This window comes from Panthera tigris, chromosome A1 (genome assembly GCF_018350195.1).
Source record: "Panthera tigris isolate Pti1 chromosome A1, P.tigris_Pti1_mat1.1, whole genome shotgun sequence".
In the NCBI taxonomy this organism is placed as follows: Eukaryota; Metazoa; Chordata; class Mammalia; order Carnivora; family Felidae; genus Panthera; species Panthera tigris.
Genome location: NC_056660.1, coordinates 156558363 through 156579671, shown reverse-complemented (window position 1 = coordinate 156579671; position 21309 = coordinate 156558363). Strand labels below are relative to the sequence as shown.

The following is a 21309-nucleotide window of genomic DNA, read 5'->3' as shown; positions in this document are numbered from 1 at the left end:
CATGCTAGTACACACATTGTATGTTCAAAAAATGGCAGAAAATCCCATTCGAGGAAAAAAATCTTAGTATTACAATGAGCTCAAGGTAACTTCAGGATCACTCAGGTGGGCTTTGGTACAGGTCCGCAGCTCCATATCTGCTCAGACTGGCTCATGCCATGGGCTGTCAGGTAAAACACCTAGCAGACTCCTGGGTAGGTAGGAACCACTGGTTCTGCAAAACAAAACACATTCCCTCCCTGATTTTGTCCCTTCCCCTCTCTTCTGCTGATAGCTTTCAGCCCTCTGATCTGAGTAACTCCGCCTTGCATCCTAGCTAACACAGTCAGTAGGTGGTTATCTTTGGGCCTTTCCTTAAGGAGTGTATATTTAAGGGGCATCTAGATGGCTCAGTCAGTTAAGCATTTGACCCTTGATCTTGGCGCAGGTCATGATCTCATGGTTCCTGAGATCAAGCCTTCTGTCGACCTCTGCACTGACAACACAGAGCCTGCTTAGGATTCTCTCTCCCTCTCTCTCTGCCTCTCCCCTGCATGCTCTCTGTCTCTCTCTCAAAATAAATAAACAAAAACATTAAAAACAAAAAGGAACATATATTTAAGATAGAAGTGGAAGAAATATGCTTATATATTCTGGATCTGCTTAGGTCTGAATTCCAAAACTGTCACTCACTAATTCCCAGACCATTAGAAAACTAATTAAATTATCTGTGTCTCATTTGTAAAATAAGGATAATTATATATGTTTTCACCCTGCTGCCGCCCTTAGGAATCTTTAACTTAGTTTTGCCAGGAAACTTTAACTTAGTTTTAGCATTTGTCACAATGGATAGACTTACATTCAAGTAGAGATCTGAAAGACAAATGTAAGCTTGGGGTGGGAGGAGCTTTTCAAGCCAAGAGCTGAAATAGCCTAAGAGGAGAGCACAGCTGGAATTCAAGGTGGTTCAGCAAGATGTGAGAAGGATGTATGGGAGCAGGAAGAGTTAAGAAATGATAGTGGAGAGGGGCCTTGCACACCTTGTGAAAGAGTTTGCATGTTAAGGGCAGCCAGGAACCTGTGGAATGTTTTGAGCAGAGGAATTTTATAATTCCATTTGTATTTTTAGAGACATTCTGGCTACAGTGTAAAGAATGAATTGGAATGGGTGGCAAGCACTTGCAGGGATCTGGGATAAGGATGGTGATGTGAACTGAAGTAGCAATGGTAGAGAAATGGATTGGGGCGTGGAATCAATGTAGGGAATGATCATGTATGAGAGACAAGGGAGAGGGGAGGGATCTGATTTGGGGGAGTAGATGGCGGTGCCATTCACCTCATTGGTCATAGTAAGTTTGGATTTTGTGATTGCTTTTTTCCTTTTAGGGTTAAAGGAAAGCCCTCTTTGCACAACGGGGTGGTATCATCTGGCCGAAGCCCAAGTTAAAATGCATAGACCTAAGGAAGCTGTTCTTTCATGCAGTCAAGGTATTCCTGATATCTGCATTGGTGGCCAACTCTGTTTCTTTTCATGTTAAAGGAGAAAGTTGGTGGTTTAAAAAAACTCGCATGCTTTATTTTGTATTTTAAGTTACTCACTAATTTAAATTTCATTGAGATGGTTAAATAATGCCTAGTGTGTATTTACTTTTAAACTAACCATGAGTATTTTTCAAAGGATTCCTTGGAATTTTGACATAGTCAGTTTAGGCTTGTGTGGAGGTGGTCTGTCTTTGTAATAAGGAAGTTTCTGGTGCATCCAGGACTTCAGGAGTTTTTGATTCCTCTCATGTAGATAAGAGCAGTCTTAGGCATCTTGGAGCCTATTTGAATGTGGTCAGATGGGTCAGGCGAGGGATAGGAAATCATAAAAAGTGATTCACTGCTCTTGACACAGCTGGTGGCCTACCTTCTGTAGTTGAGACACAGTTCACCCTGGTCCTTTTGAATCCAGCTTCTTTCCCATTCCGGTGTGCCTAATTTGCTAAGTTTGTTACCAATGGTTTGGCTAACTTTTGTTATGTAGCAGATACAGATATAGATAGCCATTGTGTTTCAGGATGTTCACTTTTATTATATGTTATGTAAAGATAGAGATTTTAAATTCAGATGTATTCTGTTTTAAATTCAGATATTTCCTTAAAGAATTCAGGGAATAATCTATCTTTAGCTCGGAATTATTCTTCATGTATATTATTTTGGCAATTTATTCTTACTGTATCTCCAATTTATTATTTTTTACCCTTAACAAGAAGAAATAAGTGAAGTAATATGGTTGTCTTCATTCAGATGTCCTTAATTTTGTCAGCTCTGAAGAACATAGATAATCTTGGTGTGTCTGGTGGCAGTCTTCATCAGAAGAATCTTTGTCTCCGTTTGAAAGCAGAGGCTTTGATTAAACTCTCAGATTATGAATCTTCAGTGGAAGCAATCTGTACTCTTGATCAGGTAGTCTTATCATCAGGTTTTTCCCTTCGACTTTACTTTTTCCAGTCAAATGGGCACCAACCACTCCCTCCTTCCACAAATACTTAAACAAATTTTGTGTTCGAGGTATGAATTCACCACATCTGCCTTTTCCAGATCACACACTTGGAAACTTCCAAAGTTATTTGTTTGCCTCTTGGTTAAGTACTTACAATGTTTTTCATAGGTGTGATTTCTTTCTTTAGTATTGTTCTTATTCTCCTTTTCTCTTTTTGCCTTAAGTTATTACAACTTGATTATTTTTAATTTGGGACTCTAAATTTTTGCCTCCAGAAAAGATTTCATAGATTATTGACAAGAACAGTTAAGGACTCAAGTAGCTTCATAGTAGACAATATTATTTATTTGTTTTTCAATTTAATAAAATAGAAGGAGAATGATATTTAAGAAGGAATCCTATTTCTTAATGTTTTTAATTCAAACATTTAGAAATTCTGTGTCAAAAAACTATAAATTATGAATTATAACAACATGGTATTTTTAAACAGTTTTTTCAGATAAAGGCTATTTTTTATCCAAAATTAAAATTCTATTACCCAGTGTATTGTAGGATTTTGAATTTTTAAAATATCATTGTTTGATATATTTCAAAGGGCTTTACATTTCATTAAAATTAGAACAGTTGTTAGCATCCTTCAATAACCAATATGTTAATTTCTTATTTTCTACTTGCCTTCTACCAATAGTGTGTTTTTTAAATGCTTTGAGGTTTTTCCAATCTTTCCCCTGCCACACACACACACACACACACACACACACACACAAAGAAAAGTTTCTTAGAGAGCTGGTGAAGTCCAGGTATGAAACAGAAGATGTATAGGATGAGCCCAGAACATCTTAGAATGCTAGAAAGCAAGGAAACTATATAAGGCTACTAGAATTATGTTAGAAAGGCTTAGGAATTATCATGGGTTGATTGTCACTGGCTAAAGGGGAGTTTGAGCACCAGTAACTGCAGTAGATTGAAAAATACCAAATATGTTTAAATCCATGTATTCAAGATGAAAAAAATAAACAAAACATTCTCAATAAAAAAAAAAAAATCTTTGGAGGGTGCTGAGGAACCATTTGGAAAGAATCAAAATATCTTACCTTTCCTTTATGAACTGTTCCTCAGGATAATCAAATAGATAATGAGGGGAGGGAAATTTTGTTGTTGTTGAAGTATTCCATTGAATAAGGAAAACCGCCATTTTGCAATCTGATCTAACGCATTGAGGATCAGTGGTTGCTAACATTACCAAAAGAAAGTGCCATACATAACAAGTGCATGTACACATGATGTAGTCTTGCCAAAGCATTAAAATAGAATCAGATTAAGCTTTCAGGCCTAACTACTAATTTACAGAAGATATAGGGGACCAAGGAACATGTCAGGACCATGAGACTCCATTCGGTAAAATCCAGACTGTGTGAAAACTGTGACAATTGGCCCATATTTTTCAACAGTTAAATTGTGAGGGAGGAAAAAAGAATGGAAGGGAGCCCTATAGATTAAAAGAGACTTAATAGACATATCAGCCTTTTGAAATGTATGTACCTTATTCGGATTTGATTAAAACAAATGAATTATTCAAATATTTTCTGAGCCAACTGAGAAATTTGAACACTTGCTAATTTTTTTGATGATACTAAGGATGTATTGTTGGTTTTGTCTAGGTGTTTATAATGGTAGTATGACTGTGTTATATAACAATGAACTTAATTTTTAGATATTCGTACTAAAGCATTGATGAGAAGTTATCTGGGATAATCTAAGCAGGTGTGTAGTGAATTGAGTGTAGATATGGATGAGAAAAGATTGGATTTGAGTTAATTTTGAAGGTAGATAATGAGTATATGTGGGATTATTATACTATTTTCTAATTTTTTGAAATGCATTTGCAATTTTCTCTAATAAAAAGTTACAAAAATGAATGTGTTCATACTGATAGAAATCACTATGTCTTTATTTTGTGCTCTTCTATGGTCATTCTTTAATAAAAGCAAATATTGATGATCTGTGTTGAAAGAGACTTAACAGCAGTTCTTTACAATCATTTTCTAGGTTTCTGATGCAAATAATATCCCAGGACTTTTGGTTCTTAAAAGCTTGGCCTATCTGAATAAAGGCTCATTAGAGGAAGCTTCAAAGGTTGGTTTTTTCCATTCAAACTGGGAATTTTTTTAAGTTACAAGTTACTTTATTTGAATAAGGAATTGACAGATATCTACTTTGTAGATTATGGAAGACCTTCTCTCTTCTTACCCTGACCTAGCTGAAGTTCATGCCCTGGAGGCTTTGATTCATTTTACCAAAAAGGACTATCCACAAGCAGAGAAATGGTAAAAATACATATAGATTGCTCGTAGATCTAGTCATATCTCAATTTATTATATTTCTCAAAAATTCAAAATGTGTGGATTTGATACAGATCCATTGTGTATAAATTTGATCTGTGTATGCGTGAATATTTTTAAGAAATGTATTTAGCATGTAGTGCAGTACCTGTGAGAAAATTCTCTGAGATGGATTTGAATTCTGACTAGCTGATCATAATGGTCAGTGAGCATATATAATGTTTGGTGTGTGCTCCTAAACACTTAGCACATTGGTTAAGCTGAAAGGCCATGTGCTTTTATAAACTCCTTTTCAAATAATTTCCTCTCTCATTATAATCTAAATTATAAAGTAATAACTTGTTTCTGGTTTAGCATCTTTGAATCACTCAAACTTTGTCCCAACTAAGTTTCCTACATTGTGTGTATGCATATCTTTTTACTTCCCTTTGGTGACTTAGTTTCCAGAGAGCTCTTGAGAAAGATGCTGAAGTTGCTGAATATCATTACCAACTTGGGTTAACATATTGGTTCATGGGTGAAGAAACAAGAAAAGATAAAACAAAGGCTCTTACTCACTTTCTAAAGGTAAAACATGTGCTACTATTTAATTCTTAGTTGAAATGGATTCATTGTAAAATCATAAATAATAATCTTATAAGTTAGGTACTTAAAATTACTGTTTGTTGAATTGCTTTTTTTTTAAACTGAAGTTTTTGGTGTTTGATCTCTGTCACATAAGTTTTGTGAGAATGTTATATGGGTAAGGAGAAAATAAAAATATAAAAGATACTTATCTAACTTTTTATATTTTAAAGTTTATTTATTTTGAGAGAGAGAGAGAGTGTGAGAGAGCGAGCGAGCACTTGAGCAAGCACAACCGGGGAAGGGCAGAGAGAGTGGGAGAGAGAGAGAATCCCAGGCTGGCTTCATGCTTAGCACAAAGAATGTGGGGCTTGATCCCACAACCATGAGATCATGACCTGAGTCAAAATCAAGAGTCGGCTACCTAACTGACTGAGCCATCCAGGCACCCCTAAAAGTTACTTATGTAAGAAACAGACATTATACAAAATGAGACATAATTATCTTTGGAAAAGACTATTGTTTTTAAGTAATTTCTACTGTAGTTTTATGGCCATGTATACTTCCAGATGTATAATTTCTCATATTTAAAATGTTTAACAAGTACCAGTGTCACATTCTTACCTTGATGCATAAAAGAGGGTGAATATAATAATAACTCTAATTTCACATTTCTTTTTAATAAAGAAATAATATTTTTGTACTTGTTTTTTATAAGCAGTGATGACTAGGTTTCCTGTTGCTTTAAATCTTACATTAAAGGACGTGTTGGCATCTTTTTCTATGTTTAATGAAAGTGTTCCATTTTTCTTTTAATCTGTGTATTTATCTTTTGTGTTTTTAAAGAGACCCACTCAAACAAACTTTAATTTTGTGTTGCTATCCATCTCTGTTTCAAAGGCTGCCAGACTGGATACATACATGGGCAAAGTTTTCTGCTATTTAGGTCATTACTACAGAGATGTGGTAGGAGATAAAAACAGAGCCCGTGGCTGTTACAGGAAAGCGTTTGAGTTAGATGATACTGATGCTGAATCTGGAGCTGCAGCAGTTGACTTAAGTGTGGAGCTTGAAGAGATGGTATGTCTAATAATCTAATAAGTTAAATACCTTTTTCTTTTTATCCTGAGTATAGAAATAGAAATATTTTTATATTTGTATACTTGGAAGTTATTATTTCTTTAAATTTTTCTTTGGAGGTACAATAGAAATATTTTTGCCACTGTTTATGGAGAAACTTTTCTTTTCATTGACAGACATTACATCACTCCTCACTTATTGTTGAAACTGTAGTTCAGTATAAACTAGTATAAGTTTAAAGAATCAAAAGTGGTAGATGAAAGTATATTTGGGTACTATACATAGGTGGTCTGTATTTTTATGATATTCACTATCTCTAATATTAGTCTTTCTTAATCAGTCTTTTCTTCCTTTTTTAAGGAAACTGCCTTAGCCATCCTAACGACAGTAACTCAAAAGGCAAGTGCTGGAACAGCGAAATGGGCCTGGCTGAGGCGCGGACTGTACTATTTGAAAGCTGGTCAGCATTCTCAAGCAGTGGCTGAGTAAGGCACCTTATTATATTTAAACTGTTAGACAGCCTGTTGGTTCCTTAAATTAAACTCCTGTTTATACCCAAAATGGACCTGACAAGTTTCCTCATTCCAGATTATATTTTGAGAGAAGAAATAGCAAAATTTATTTATAGTTGATTGGTTCTTATTATCTGCAAGGCACTGGAGAATGCAAAAATAGGTTAAATGATGTCCTGTTGTTAAGGGAATAGCCAGTCTAATGAAGTGAAGTCTTCCTAGTGTTGTACATGTAATAGGTTCTCAGTGGAAACTTAAGGAATGATAAAAAGCCAAGGCTGATACCTTTGTTGTTCTTCCAGTGACATGCTTTATATCCCCTGGGGGCAGGGGATACATTTGACACCTTGAAGTCCATCTGGAGCAGCTCATTTTCAGTTATTTGGTTTGAAATATACTTGAGAATAGAGGCTCCTGGCTGCCTCAGTTGGTAGAGCATGCAACTCTTGATCTCAGGGTTGTGAGCTGAAGCCCCATGTTAGGCACCGAGTTTACCTTAAAAAAAAAAAAAAAAAAAAAAAAGAATAAAATATATTTAATTAATAGTAAATATATAATAATAAAATATTGTAATAACTTTGTGTGATGACAGATGGTAATTACACTTACCATGGTGAATATTTCGTAGTGTCTGTAAAATTCAAATCAGTATGTTATACACCCAAAACTAATATAATATTGTATGTCAACTGTACTTCAGTTCAAAAAAAAATGAAAAAGGCAAGACTTTCTGTTTATAAGGAAGTGTAACAGAGCATTGGCATTTCCTAGTAATGAGATTATAATATCTATCAACTTAATTAGGTTTATAAGCCTTTATATAAGTTTTTTTGGTTATGCTACAAGTGATAAAATTTGTTTATTACTACAATCACCCCCAAAACTTAAAATGAATACTTAAACATGAATGCCCACAATTAACTATAAGCCTTGTATGTTTTCTTTTTAGAAAGGATTAGAAAGTGCCTTTTTTCTGAACCTAACAAATTGTTGTAAACAGTTATTTTTTTCTTCTATTTGTGAAAACATTAACAAATATATATATATATATGTATATATATATATATTTGGATCAAGATAAAGTTTCTGATTTATGTAAATACCTAGGCTGCTGTGATATTTCTGTTTTGGTAACAGGATCAGTGGGAGATTACTAATTGTCATGAGGCATACTGAGATATATAGCTATTCTGGTAGGAAACTGGGATTCTTTCAGATAGTCAAGGAAGAAAATTCTGGTCAGCTCTTGTGCAAAAAAGTATTCTTATTCATTCCAAATTTGTAATAAAATTTCTTAGTATTAAAATATGAAAGTTATAAAAAAATTCAAGTTATAAAAGGAACAGGTATACCTGCTTTAAATAGCACTTTGATAAATAGAAGTAACCATGGTTGTATGTGATTCAACTGAATTCTTTATTTTATATTGTCTTGTCAAATGTGGAAGTAGTTCTTTTACATTTAGTTGTCTTACGGTTTACTGAAATTTTAGTTTACAGGCAGCATTAAGGGCAGACCCAAAGGACTTCAATTGTTGGGAGTCATTAGGAGAGGCATACTTAAGCAGAGGTGGCTATACCACAGCCTTGAAATCCTTCACAAAAGCCAGTGAGCTGAACCCAGAATCCACATACAGTGTGTTTAAGGTTGCAGCAATACAGCAAATCCTAGGCAAATATAAGGAGGCGATAGCTCAATACCAGCTGATCATTAAAAAGAAAGAAGATTATGTGCCAGCTTTGAAAGGTAATTTTTTCATAGCTCCTTTGACTTTTGTGATACTAGAGTATAAAATCCTTGTGTAAATTTCCTAAATGTATTTCATAACCTGAAAAGGACTTCTTAGTCAACAGTGGCTTCTTTCATGAACCTCTTATAATATGGCTTGTTATATAGATTTGAATATAGAGAGATCAAATCTTATTTCCTAACAGTTAATCAATAGTAGTATGATATTTAACTTTTAGACAAACAGCATGATAGCTATTTGATCTAAAAATGGATCTCTAAAACAAGAGTTTTCCTCCTGTTATATTTTGGTAATTAATTTACCATATCTTCAAAATATCTCAATACCTTTTAATTACTTTTTAAGTTACAGAAGATTTTTTTTTCACTTTTTGTTTTGTTTTGTTTTGTAATTTAAATCAGAAATAGTGGGGGCGTCTGGGTGGCTTGGTTGGTTGAGCATCCAACTTCCGCTCAGGTCATGATCTCACGGTCTGTGGGTTCAAGCCCCGCGTCGGGCTCTGTGCTGACAGCTCAGAGCCTGGAGCCTGTTTCAGATTCTGTGTTTCCCTCTCTCTCTGCCCCCCCCCCCAACCCCGTTCATGCTCTGTCTCTGTCTCAAAAATAAATAAACATTAAAAAAAAAAAATCAGAAATAGTGTATGTTGTAAGCAATGCATAACTTAGGCCTTGAAAACTTTTGTTTTAATTTTGTAAAACTTTCCTCAAAAGAATTCACGTTTATTAGATCTTTATTGGGTACTTTAGGAAATTGCTGTTTCATTTATTACATTTTTACTGTGTAGTTTGCTATCTAGTTTTGAATATAAAAAGATGAAATCTTGCTTCACAACAGTTAATAAATAGTAATATGATGGAGAATAGCATTTAGGTAATATCACCATTTTCAAGGCTGAGGTTTTAAGAGTTAAGTAATCTGCCCAAAGTCAAGGAAATTCTTTCTATAGATTTTTATCACTTTTAGCACATGTTACTGCAGCAGTACTAAGTGTATGCGAGACCATACTTAAAGATAATTTTTATAAAATACCGTTAAGTTTTGTTTTCTGAAAAGTGGCTTTAAAATAACACCGCTACATTTTTTAAAGTTTATTCTAAGTGTTTCTGTATGTGTTTTAATAACTATAAACTAACTGGTTTTAGGTTTGGGCGAATGCCATCTTATGATGGCAAAAGCAGCTCTAGTGGATTATCTTGATGGGAAAGCTGTGGACTACATAGAAAAAGCACTGGAATATTTTACTTGGTTAGTGTTATTCTTATTATTCATTGTGTTTATTTTCTTAGCATTATCTTAAAGCCAAATTTAGAAAATCTTCCTGTATTTTTTTCTGTGAGATACAGCAATCAGTACTCAGAATATTAAACATAAAGAATAACGGAGTAGCCAATGAATTCTGACATATTGTATTAACGTGGCACTGGGGAACAGATACAGTTTCTTGCTCTTGTTGACCTGCTGGCTGCATAGGGAAGGGTGGGAAGAAAGAAGCATTCTGCTAGAGGAGCAGCAGCTTGAATACTGTGCATCAGTGTTCCCTTGCAGGAGACCTAGAAATGCCAGTACCTCCAATTGAACTGATTGGGAACTAGGACTTGCGGTGAACAGTATGATTTATATTCAATGGTAAGGGCCGCTTCTAGGTATCTTGGTAGGGTTGAAGGTGAGGGGAAACGAGCAATCTGCTCCTGGAGAGAATCTGTGTAGTAAGAAAAAGTGATGTGTAATATTAAGGGAATCAGAAAAATTTGAGTAAACCTGGTATTTTTATTGAACTGTAAATTCACCAGCTAAGTAGAAGTGCTGTTTGTGGTAGATGATTTTAAGAAGTCCACATGTTGCACATACGTTTGAAATTTTTTTTCTTAAACACCTTTCTTGTGCTTCCTTTCTTTTCCGACTTGTCTTCTCTTCTGTTTCCTGTTGATTTAGTTGCTCCAGAATATGAACCAAATATGAAAAGAAAACCTGAGCCTTTTTTCTCCCGAAGGTTTTTATTGCTGCTTTTCAAGTCTCACATTATATAGATCTTTCCAAAGAGGAAAGGGTATTGTGAACAGGGCATGCTTTGTTTGAACTAGTATTTAAGAGTAATTGTGAACCTTTGATGATACTTGAGATACAAAAACTGCCTTTCTGAGAATGGGAAATTTTGTTCTGGGTAGCCCATAGCTTGTAGCATTCACAGCCAATTATATGGAGGTATATAAAACTCTTAAAGTGATAATCCCCAAATTTATATTTACTTCTGGATGTAAAAGTTCATACCACCACAATTCTTGTGTAAAGGTGATAGAAGTTATTTCACCTTACGGATACTTTATTTTTTTATTGAAAGAGTTTAGGCTATTAAAATGGCCTCTGTTTCTCTTTTCTCCTTCTATTTTCTTCTTTCACGTTGTAGATTTTATTTACTTTTATTTTGTTTTATTTTATTTTATTTTATTTTACTCTTTTCATCACAACAAGTATACTCTTTAACTCCCATTCTCTTTTCTCCCTCATCTCCCGCCCTCCGCCCCTCTGGTAACCATTGTGTGTTCTGTATAGTTAAGAGTCTGTTTCTTGTTTCTTGGTTTATGTCTCTTTTTTTCTTTTATTTTTCCTTTGCTCGTTTGTTTTGTTTCTTAAATTTCACATATGAGTGAGATCATATGGTATTTGCCTTTCTCCAACTGACTTATTTCGCTTAGCATTATCCTATCATGCTGTCATTTTTAGATGTTATGCTAAGATATTTAAGCAGAGGAACTACAAATAGTGTTGTCCTTCCTCCTGATTCTCACAGTGGGCTCTCAGTGATGACTGCAATAATTAATCTTATCTCTCAGAAAGATACTGGAAAATGATTTTTGGCTGGACTCTTTTAGTAGAAAAGGCTATGAGAAATGTTCCATCTGCTTGTCCATCTGCCAGTAACATAGCTGTTTGTGATAGCTGGTTATTGAGACTTGGCTTAAGTGAAATTGTCATGTTTTATTTATAAGATCTTGAGAAGAGAAAAATGAAGAGAAATAGTGAGATTTTTCTCATTTTAAGAAGAGGTGACCTTTATCACCATAATTAATACTTTTATTTACTCTTTTAAGTTTGTGCATTCAGTCATATTTCTTCAATAAATCATGAGTTTTCACATTTTCATATTTAGCTTTTTGGTAATCTTGGTCTTAGTAAAAATCCTTTGGACCACCAAATATATTTAACATATCACACATTTACTAGTCGTTTTTATTTGACCAAAGACCAACAAGCAAAAACGTGAGTTTACAATAATTAACTGAGAGAGAGCTACCAACTTTACTACTTTGGTTACTGTTTAAAAGACAAACACAGACAGCACAGTTCAAAAAAAATTCAGTTAAAGGTGAATTGGTCCTGGAAAATGTATTGGTTTATTTATGTGATTTCTGCTACTTCTAATAAAAATGATGAAGAGTACCAAAGAGGTGTTTGCAAAATTTCTGGCATTTGAAATAATCACTTCTTTCTCCTTCCCCCCTTCCTTTCTTCTTCCTAATAAGGGAGTGATAACATGTAATTTATTTAGAAAGAATTTAGTAAAGCATTCACTGCACTTAACCAAGGAAGTAATTCTTAATCAAGATTGTAATGAGAGAGATAAACTTCCTAGTTTTTGGAAATAACTTGTAAGTATAAAAATAAAATAAACACTGTTTATTTTTTTAGGGCTCTGCAGCATCGAGCTGATGTGTCTTGCCTTTGGAAGCTAGTTGGGGATGCTTGTACCAGTCTGTATGCTGTCTCACCATCTAAAGTAAATGTTAATGTTTTAGGAGTCCTCCTAGGTCAGAAAGAAGGAAAACAAGTATTAAAGAAGAATGAGCTCCTCCATCTTGGAGGAAGGTAATTTACAAAGTTTGCTAGTTAATGACATTTACTTTGAATTAGGACATTTTAACAGAACATAACATTTATTTTTGTATTTCCACAGGTGTTATGGTCGTGCATTAAAACTGATGTCCACATCTAATACATGGTGTGATCTCGGAATTAATTATTACCGTCAAGCACAACATCTAGCAGAAACAGGCAACAACACAAATGATCTTAAAGAGTTGTTGGAGAAATCTTTACAGGTGGGGTTTTGAGAAATTTTTTATAACCTTTTAAAAAAAGAAAAGCTTTTCTGATGTTTTTGATAAATACTATCATGTTTTTACATAAAACCACGTTTATCTTGATATAAATACTGATGTTCCAAGATACCAAAATTAATCTAATTTTACTTTTTCAGTGTCTGAAAAAGGCGGTGAGACTCGACAGTAAAAACCATTTATACTGGAATGCTCTTGGTGTGGTTTCATGTTACAGTGGTAAGAATTGCATAACACTTCAATATTATTAGAAGATTGCCTGTTTCAGGTAATAAAGTTCAGTTTCATCAAACTCTGTTATTTTTTAGGTATTGGAAATTATGCCCTTGCTCAGCATTGTTTCATCAAGTCAATCCAATCAGAACAAATTGTGAGTGTTTTATGTGTCTGTCTGTGAAAAAGAACTTCAAAATTTCATGTTAATAACTTTCTCAGGCTGCCATGTAGACAGGGACCTAATTTTATATATACATCTTTTAGAATCCTGTTGCATGGACCAACTTGGGAGTCTTATACCTTGCAAATGAAAACATTGAGGTAAATGTGTTGTCTGTTTTGTCATGTTAAAGGACATTCTTTATATATGAATGTTACCTCTTTGTAATAGCTTTATATATGATTTTTTTATATGTGAATATTACTTCTTTGTAATAGCTTAGCTTCTTGTGGAGAAATACTTTGGATATTGTTACCTATTCAGTATGCTCACCTATATGCTAGATAATTGATGGCATTCCATTTATTATATTAAATAATGAACGTGTAAGATTTATTTTCCTTTTCATATCACTGAAGAAATTTTGGATTTATAATTATGTTTTTCATTTAAAGATTAGAACAATTTTGTTATGGTTTATTGGGGTGTTTTTCTTTTTATCTGTACATGTATAAGAAGAGTCCTGTGTGGGCTGTGTTAGGGGTGGGGTGATGAAGTAAAAGAGGTGATTAGTAATGTCTAGCAGATTAAGTTTAGCCTATGTTGGGTGATTTAGATTTGGCTTTAGTGGATATTAATTCTTTTATATGCCACAATGTAATTTGTCATACTTTAACAGTTATATATTGGAGAATTAGAAATACAGTAAGTAATTGGAAGCATGCTTGTAGGTCATGTTTAGTAGTTTCCATAAATCTATAGATAATAGAATATCTGTACTATTTTGTGTTTCAGCCGTTATACTGAATATCATCCTTTTAAAATAGTTTCAGTAATACTCTCAGGGATAAAGTAAGTCAGTGCCAAGATTGCTTCAAAAGCCTGTAAATAGAATGAAGGAGAATATAAGTTAGATCTTAAGATATGTGAAAATATTTTTAAAAATTTAAACATAGCTAGATCTCAGTTAAAAAACTCTGAATGTAGTTTTATGATAGTACAACTCAGTTGCTGTCCAGGAGTTGTTGTTTTCATAAGAAAAATAAGACTGTTTCCTGTCACACATTGATTTTTGAGAAAACAGTATAAGGCAGCATATAATAAGTTTTTGTAGTAGAAAAATAAACATGCAATTTAATGGGTCCAAGTGAGGTATCTTTAAGGTTTCCTCACTGCTTAGCACATATTCATGCTGTCCATTCTTTTTTTGCCAAGTTTCAGGTACGTCTCTTTGACCTCCTTGCCGTTGGTTCAGGCCAATTAAGCTTCAGGAGAGGGCAATAGATACTTCTGTCAAACCTGTGGCTAGCAAATGCATGGGTGATTGGTTAAAAGTTCTACGGACTATGAGGTGCATCCCTATTGCCCTTTCACTGGGGACCAAAACCCTTAAGCCTGTAGAGAGAGCTGTTGTACCCAGGAGTTTTCTAGGAGTATGTAGTTAAAACACTGTTTTAAGCGTTGCTAATTGTGTTTAAACAATGAAGTTTTGGACTTGTAAGTATTTATGTTGACAAGTCTGACTTACCTTCTTCTCTTATGCTTTTTAAACATAAGCAATTTAATACTAAATTAATAAAATGACATGACATGTTAATTTTTGCCTTTTTTTTTCCTAGCAAGCTCATGAAGCTTTCAAAATGGCTCAGTCCCTTGATCCATCTTACTTAATGTGCTGGATTGGACAAGTAAGATATATAACATATAGTTATTAATAATCCTAGGGTATAAACAACCAGTTAATATAAAATGATACAAGTAACCTGTTAATATAAGTAGCAATGATAATGTTGGATAACAGGTAACATACGAGGACTTCCTTTGTGCCAGTAATTGTGATAGTCTCTTTGTATATAATTATTTCGGTTAATCTTTCATTGATCCTTTGCGATGGTGGTGGTTGTTAAAGTCTTTTCACAGATGGGGAAATTGAAGATTAGAGATCCTTAGTATTGTGCCCATGGGCATACAGCTTATAATGATTAAGCCTTGATTTGGGGGGCTTTGGGCTCCATCAGCCTGACATTATTATGCTAAAAAACCCTGGAACTCTGTTGTTTAAAGCACATTTACCAAAAATATAAACATCGACAAAGATCATTTTGATTATGTTTTTCCATTTTCTGTAAAATCTTTATATTTGATTTGGTGCTTGTTTATGAGTGTTCTTCCTCTGCTTCCCCAAAGTTCGGAGTTTTGTACTGCCAGATAGGAATCCAGATACTTGGTTATGAGTGTGAGTCTGTCACTGACTGATTTTTAACATATCACTGCTGGATTTCATTTTCTTTACCTGAAAAAGATTGGACTGAGTGGTCTTCAAGGTCTTTCTAGTTGAGAAATTGTAATGAATTAGTAAGTAGTTGATTGTTTTGGTTCAGAGAATAGCAGGAGCATCACCCATATCAGAAAACCACTCATCAGAGTTTAGAATCTTTTTTTCTACCTTTGACTCTTGGATCTAATTCTAGTTAATTGGTGAAGGAAGCAGAGTTAGAAAAGTAACTCCTTTCTCTATGAATTATGGTTAGCATCTGGGCTCTAACGGCATTACTACTAATCTCTGTGTAAGTTGGATGCAGGAGGCCCAAGAATTTGCATTTCTAACTGCTTCCAAGTGATGATGCTGATGCTGCTCCAGGGACTTGACTCTGAGTAGCACTGCTCTAGATCAGTAGATTTTGGATGCTAATCAGAGCCACCTAGTATTCTTTTTTTAATTTTTCAAGTATTTTATTCTTTTTTTTTTAATGTTTATTTTTGAGAGAGTGTGTGTATGCAAGTGGAGAAGGGACGGAGAGAGAGGGAGACAGAGAATCAATCGGAAGCAGGCTCCATGCTGCAGGTGCAAACCCTGATATGAGGCTTGAACCCACAAACTGTGAGATCATGACCTGAGCTGAAGGCGGATGCTCAACCTACTAAGCCACCCAGGCGCCCTTCAGTTCTTTTTATCTAAAAATAATTTATTTCAGGAGTTAACTGGTAGATTTAATCAAAATGGTAACAACAGAAGTGAGACTTTATATTAATTTTTTAATAATATTAGTAATGTATGATAACTAAAAAAAAACCTGATTTTTAAATAAAAGATATAGGAGCTTGAAAGTACTTTTATTTCATAGTCTATAAAGTTAAAGGCATAGGTATATTATTTAAATTCCTGACACACTTTTGAAAAATAAATATGTTGAGACTGTACTCCAGGTCTGTGGAAACTAGAAATCTAGAGGTAAGGACTTCCTTTTTTAAAAAGCTTACCCAGGTGAATCCAAGATGATCGTGTGATTAAGAACCCCAGTCCAGACAAATACCAGTATGAATGGATCAAGGGTGAAAGGGAAGGGAGAAGGTAGCACAGCTTTATCAGTGTTCTGAGGAATTTTATGTGGATTATTGCATCACTGCCTGGTTGCAGAGGGAATTCGGAAAGCATTTGTCAGTTTAAGGGCCAATTTGACAAGTTATTCTGGTCCTCTGAGCCATGGGAATGTAGTAGCCAAGATTGGAAAATAAATTAGCTGTGCTTTGAAGCACAGCTAGTAAACCTTTGGTTCTGCCAAATAATTTCACTTTAAGAACCTCTTTTTTCCTTTTATAGGCTCTTATCGCAGAGACAGTTGGAAGTTATGACACCATGGATCTTTTCAGGCACACTACAGAGCTTAGTATGCATGTAAGAATTTGAACATTATTGAGGATTCATTCATGAATAAAGTATTATTCTTGTTAAGAAAATGAATAGAGTGGTATCAGATGTTGATAACAGCAGTTGTCTCTATTCTTTATTCTATCTTAGAAATAGATTATCTTTAAAGAACTTCTCATTTTCATCTTGTGTTATCTTTCATAAGCTCAGGAAGAAATGACATGGGATTCAATAGATACAGTAGTCATTTAGAATAGAAACTGAGACCCTAGAGAAAAATCAACATGAGATAAGGAGTAGGCCGGCATTTCTTGATTATTTACAAATGTGTTTTAGAACTCCTTTGGTAATTATTGGTTTAATCTCTAAAAATGGTGCTTAGAGAAGGAAATCAACCCATTGGGTGGGGCTGTTTTTTTGCACTTTATTTAATCCCATGTGATTCTTCTACTTAGGGTTGAAGCAAGTGATTTAAATATGCTCTGAGCTGTGTTGTATCACAGTGACTCTTTAATTAGAGACACTTTGCAGTTGACTTATGACTAAGATGTGATATTTACTGTATTGAAACTTGCTGTTTTATAATTATTGGTATATTTATTATCTTATATTCACTTGTTAACTTTGTCATTTTTAAAGACCGAGGGAGCAATAGGTTATGCTTATTGGGTCTGTACAACATTGCAAGATAAAAGCAACAGAGATACTGAGCTGTACCGGTACAATATCATTCAGATGAATGCTATTCCAGCCGCACAAGTTGTTTTGAGTAAATACATAGGTAAGGTGTTCAATATTTGAATAACTCAATATCTGAATAAATTGTTGAAACAGTGGAAAGAAGTTTTAAAATTAGTTAATTCCAAGTAAAATATTAGTGTTCCTTAAGACATGAATTTGCCTTTTTTTTTTTTCTCCAATGATCAGTCTCCTTTTCAAAATGTATAAGGCCTTTTGAAGAGTGGTGAAAATTGCTGCTACCTAATGATCACAATAAAACCGATTTCCATGTTGTAGTGGAAAGCATTTTGGAGTGTAATGGGCCTGAGTTGTTGCTGTTCTGTCTCTGCCATTTATTTCTCTACAGTCTTAGGCCAAGGATTTTACTTCTTTTAACTTCTATTAACCTTGGAAAGTGGAGTTAGTTAATAATATCTAGATGGTAGAGATGTGAAAATTAAATGAGATAATATGCTTTAAATTCCAAAATTGGTGTGTTTAATCTCCCACTTTAACACCTGATTTTTCTTCAGAATACTGGAAAAATACATGTAGCCTCAGGAAAAGGACAGAATAGTGAAGTTTCATTAACCATCTATTGTAAAATTTTCCTTTCTTCCTTACTAAAACTAATAGTTTTATTACCAGTTTAATCTTGCCATTTGTAGCAACATGGATGGAGCTAGAGTGTAATAAGTCAAATTAAATGAAACAAGTCAAATAGAGACAATAGAGTCAAGTAAGTCCAAAAAGAATAAGTCAATAGAGTCAAATAAGTCCAAAAATACCATATGATTTCACTCATATGTGGAATTTAAGAAACAAAACAAACTAGCAAAGTTTAAAAAATAAGAGAGGTGACAAACCAAGAAACACACTCTTAACTATACAGAACAAACTGATGGTTACCATAGGGAATGTGGGTGGGTGAATGGGTGAGGCAGGTGATGTGGATTAATTAAGGAATGCACTTGTGGTCATGGGAGGTGGGGGGTGGAAAACTACCAGTGGCTTTTAGTCTCTGCTCCTCCTCTTAGCTATGGTGAAACCTTTGTCATATTACCGAATTGGATTTTAGTTTTCTCATCTGTAATACAGGAATAAAAGCATCTATTGCTTAGAGTTTAAATGGGATGATTTATACAAAATGATATGCAAAGTACCCTGGATACTCAAGAAATGTTAGTTTTGCTAGCCTTTTATTTATCCCTTGAGAAATTCTAATAAAGAAGAAAGAAGTTTAAGCAGTTTTATGGGCAGTTTAGTATTATGAAGAAACAGATAAACTGAAAAGCAGAAGAGAAAATTTCTCATCATAGGTATGGAGAGGATTGTAATACTCTTCCTGCATTGAGCCTGGGATACTTGAGCAGAAGGCAGTTAGTTTATAAACATCAGCACATCAGAGCACTAACATCTTACGCCATTTCCCAAAATGAATGACTCCAATAAATATCTAGAGCCTCTGTGAGAGTGTATGGATCAGAAGTTTTATTGATAAATTTCCGTAAGAATGGGTAACATTTATAAAGAATTTACACAGGGGTAAATATTTACCTTTCTACAAAATTTGGATCCCTAGAACAATGAACACATAATTCCCTGATAGTTATGCATACTCTGGTTTTTTACCCTAGAGTGGAGTCATATCTATTTGTCTGGCTGACAGTTTGCCTTAGGGTGAGTGTACTTGGAAGGCATGAATCTCTTTTTAGTGTGATTCAGTTTTGGTATTCCTCTCTTTTGTGACGTTAGGATTTTTCAAGAATAAGGTTGATTATGTGATTTTCACTTTATGCTTTGACGTTAGAGCCTAACTATCATATAAATTGTGGTTACACTGTACTTTGTTAAGCAATTTTAAGGGATTTTAAGTGATGGTTTGTTTCCCAATACTACTTTTAAGTTTTTTAATGTTTAATTATTTTTGAGAGAGAGACAGAGACAGAGACAGAGACAGACAGAGCATGAGCAGGGGAGGGGCAGAGAGAGAGGGAGGCACAGAACCTGAAGCAGGCTCCAGACTGTCAGCTGTCAGCACAGAGCCCAACCAAGGCTTGACCTTGTAGACCACGAGATCATGACCTGAGCCGTAGTCGAACGCTTGATCAACTGAGCCACCCAGGCACCCCTCTCAATACTGCTTTTAAATAAATCAGATGTGTTTCTTCTTTGTGCATTAGTAGATAGATGATGTTTTTTGACATTAAAATTTCAAAGTTCTGCACTGAAAGTGCCCAAGTCATCCCGTGTTTCCAGTGTATAATACTGAGTGAATTTTTTAAAAACACATAGAAATTGGAAGCAAACCACCAAGAAAATTGCAGGAAAGATTAAGTGATTAGCCAAAAAACTGAATTTCCTTATGAATCTCATGACTAGTGTTAATATAAGCTACAATTTCAAATTATTACACCTTTGGGGATAAAAATGTTTAGACTTTAAGCATAACGAGAAACTATAAATACTTATAAAATATTCAATAACTTAAAACAGTTATAAAATGATTACTAGTACTTTATAGTCAAGATAAAAATGAGACCATTCTTAATAGCTGTGATCTCAGGAAGTAATCTGGTGTTAAAGGCATTGAAAATAGGGCTCACATTTTACAAATACGATCAACATGCACATGTAAAGAAAAGATATTTTTGGATTTCCAGAAAGAATTCAGAATTATGCTCCAGCTTTCACAATGTTGGGTTACTTAAATGAACATCTACAACTGAGAAAGGAAGCAGCAGGTGCATACCAAAGGTAAACTCTACATTTAATTAAGAGTCGTCTGTATTTATCACTTGGCTTTTTAAAATTTGTTTTCATTTCATGAAGAAGGTGCTACACAAATGTTCTGATTCCTTTCCTGATCTCTAATTATCTATCATTACATTTTTAAAAATTCAGTTTTAAATTTTCAGCTATATTTTGGTTTCTGTTGCTCTATCCCAGAGAGACAGACAGGAGAAAAAACAAAAATCAAACTGAAAAGTCTCCCAGATTCTGTTTTAGAAAAATCTGTCTCTTTATTTTAAAAATGTGTAGGCTCATTCAGAGAAGAAATAAGAACATTATATTTGTCTGAATCGCTTTAAGATCTACTGTATTTTATTCATTCAATACATAGTTTTTCAACTGCTGTGTGCCAAACATTGTCCTTGACACTAGCAATTGAGCAGTGAAATAAAACAGACACAGACTCCATTTTCATGGAGCTTCTGACCTGGTGGTGGGGAGGCATATCATAAGCTTATAGACATCTGTGATGGTAATTGCTAAGAAAGAAAATCAAAATGGGGTAGAGGGTCAGGGACTGTGAAGGCAGGCAGTGAATTTGAGGCAGGTTTAACAAGCATAGGCTTAGTAAAGAGGCAGTTGAGGCTTGGGCTGCATGAAGTGAGGCTATAAGCCATTCAAGAGGGCAACAGCATTCCAGGCAGAGGAACAGCGAGAGCAAGTGCTCTGAAACAGGAATGCACTTTCCATGTTGAGAAAACAAGGACCGTGTGCTCGAGTGAAATGACCAACCAAGAGGGTGGTAGACAATGAAATCAACTTGCAGGTTTATTCTCTGCAAATTAATTGATTGGTGAATAAAAAAATGACAATGTTGGGGATACTAGTTGAAAAGTTAAAAGACCTAACTGCATGTATCATTCCCTTAAAAGTAAAAAATAGATACTTAGAAGGAACTTTGTCAGATACAAAGTCATTGAGGTGTCCCAAATGCTTTGCCATGC

The 21309-nt window shown here is 34.5% G+C and overlaps 1 protein-coding gene and 1 long non-coding RNA gene across 4 annotated transcripts in view; one reads left to right on the top strand and one right to left on the bottom strand.

Moving 5' to 3' along the window:
* TTC37 (tetratricopeptide repeat domain 37) overlaps nucleotides 1–21309 on the top strand; it is an 87274-nt gene that overhangs the window by 26477 nt on the left and 39488 nt on the right. For all 3 annotated transcript variants that reach the window (XM_042990269.1, XM_007078907.3, XM_042990277.1), the window contains exons 12-29: nucleotides 1366–1467; nucleotides 2288–2427; nucleotides 4514–4600; nucleotides 4688–4791; nucleotides 5247–5373; nucleotides 6271–6450; nucleotides 6811–6935; nucleotides 8455–8708; nucleotides 9855–9957; nucleotides 12400–12576; nucleotides 12665–12809; nucleotides 12968–13046; nucleotides 13136–13197; nucleotides 13308–13364; nucleotides 14823–14891; nucleotides 16805–16879; nucleotides 17492–17633; nucleotides 20236–20329. In XM_042990269.1, the coding sequence (XP_042846203.1) occupies nucleotides 1366–1467; nucleotides 2288–2427; nucleotides 4514–4600; nucleotides 4688–4791; nucleotides 5247–5373; nucleotides 6271–6450; nucleotides 6811–6935; nucleotides 8455–8708; nucleotides 9855–9957; nucleotides 12400–12576; nucleotides 12665–12809; nucleotides 12968–13046; nucleotides 13136–13197; nucleotides 13308–13364; nucleotides 14823–14891; nucleotides 16805–16879; nucleotides 17492–17633; nucleotides 20236–20329 (2122 nt within the window). The remainder of the gene's footprint in view (nucleotides 1–1365; nucleotides 1468–2287; nucleotides 2428–4513; nucleotides 4601–4687; nucleotides 4792–5246; nucleotides 5374–6270; nucleotides 6451–6810; nucleotides 6936–8454; nucleotides 8709–9854; nucleotides 9958–12399; nucleotides 12577–12664; nucleotides 12810–12967; nucleotides 13047–13135; nucleotides 13198–13307; nucleotides 13365–14822; nucleotides 14892–16804; nucleotides 16880–17491; nucleotides 17634–20235; nucleotides 20330–21309) is intronic.
* On the bottom strand, nucleotides 13914–16585 carry LOC122239680. Its single transcript, XR_006219029.1, has 2 exons — nucleotides 16465–16585; nucleotides 13914–14085 (listed from the first exon to the last, which is right to left on the bottom strand). It is a non-coding gene; the product is annotated as an uncharacterized LOC122239680 (long non-coding RNA).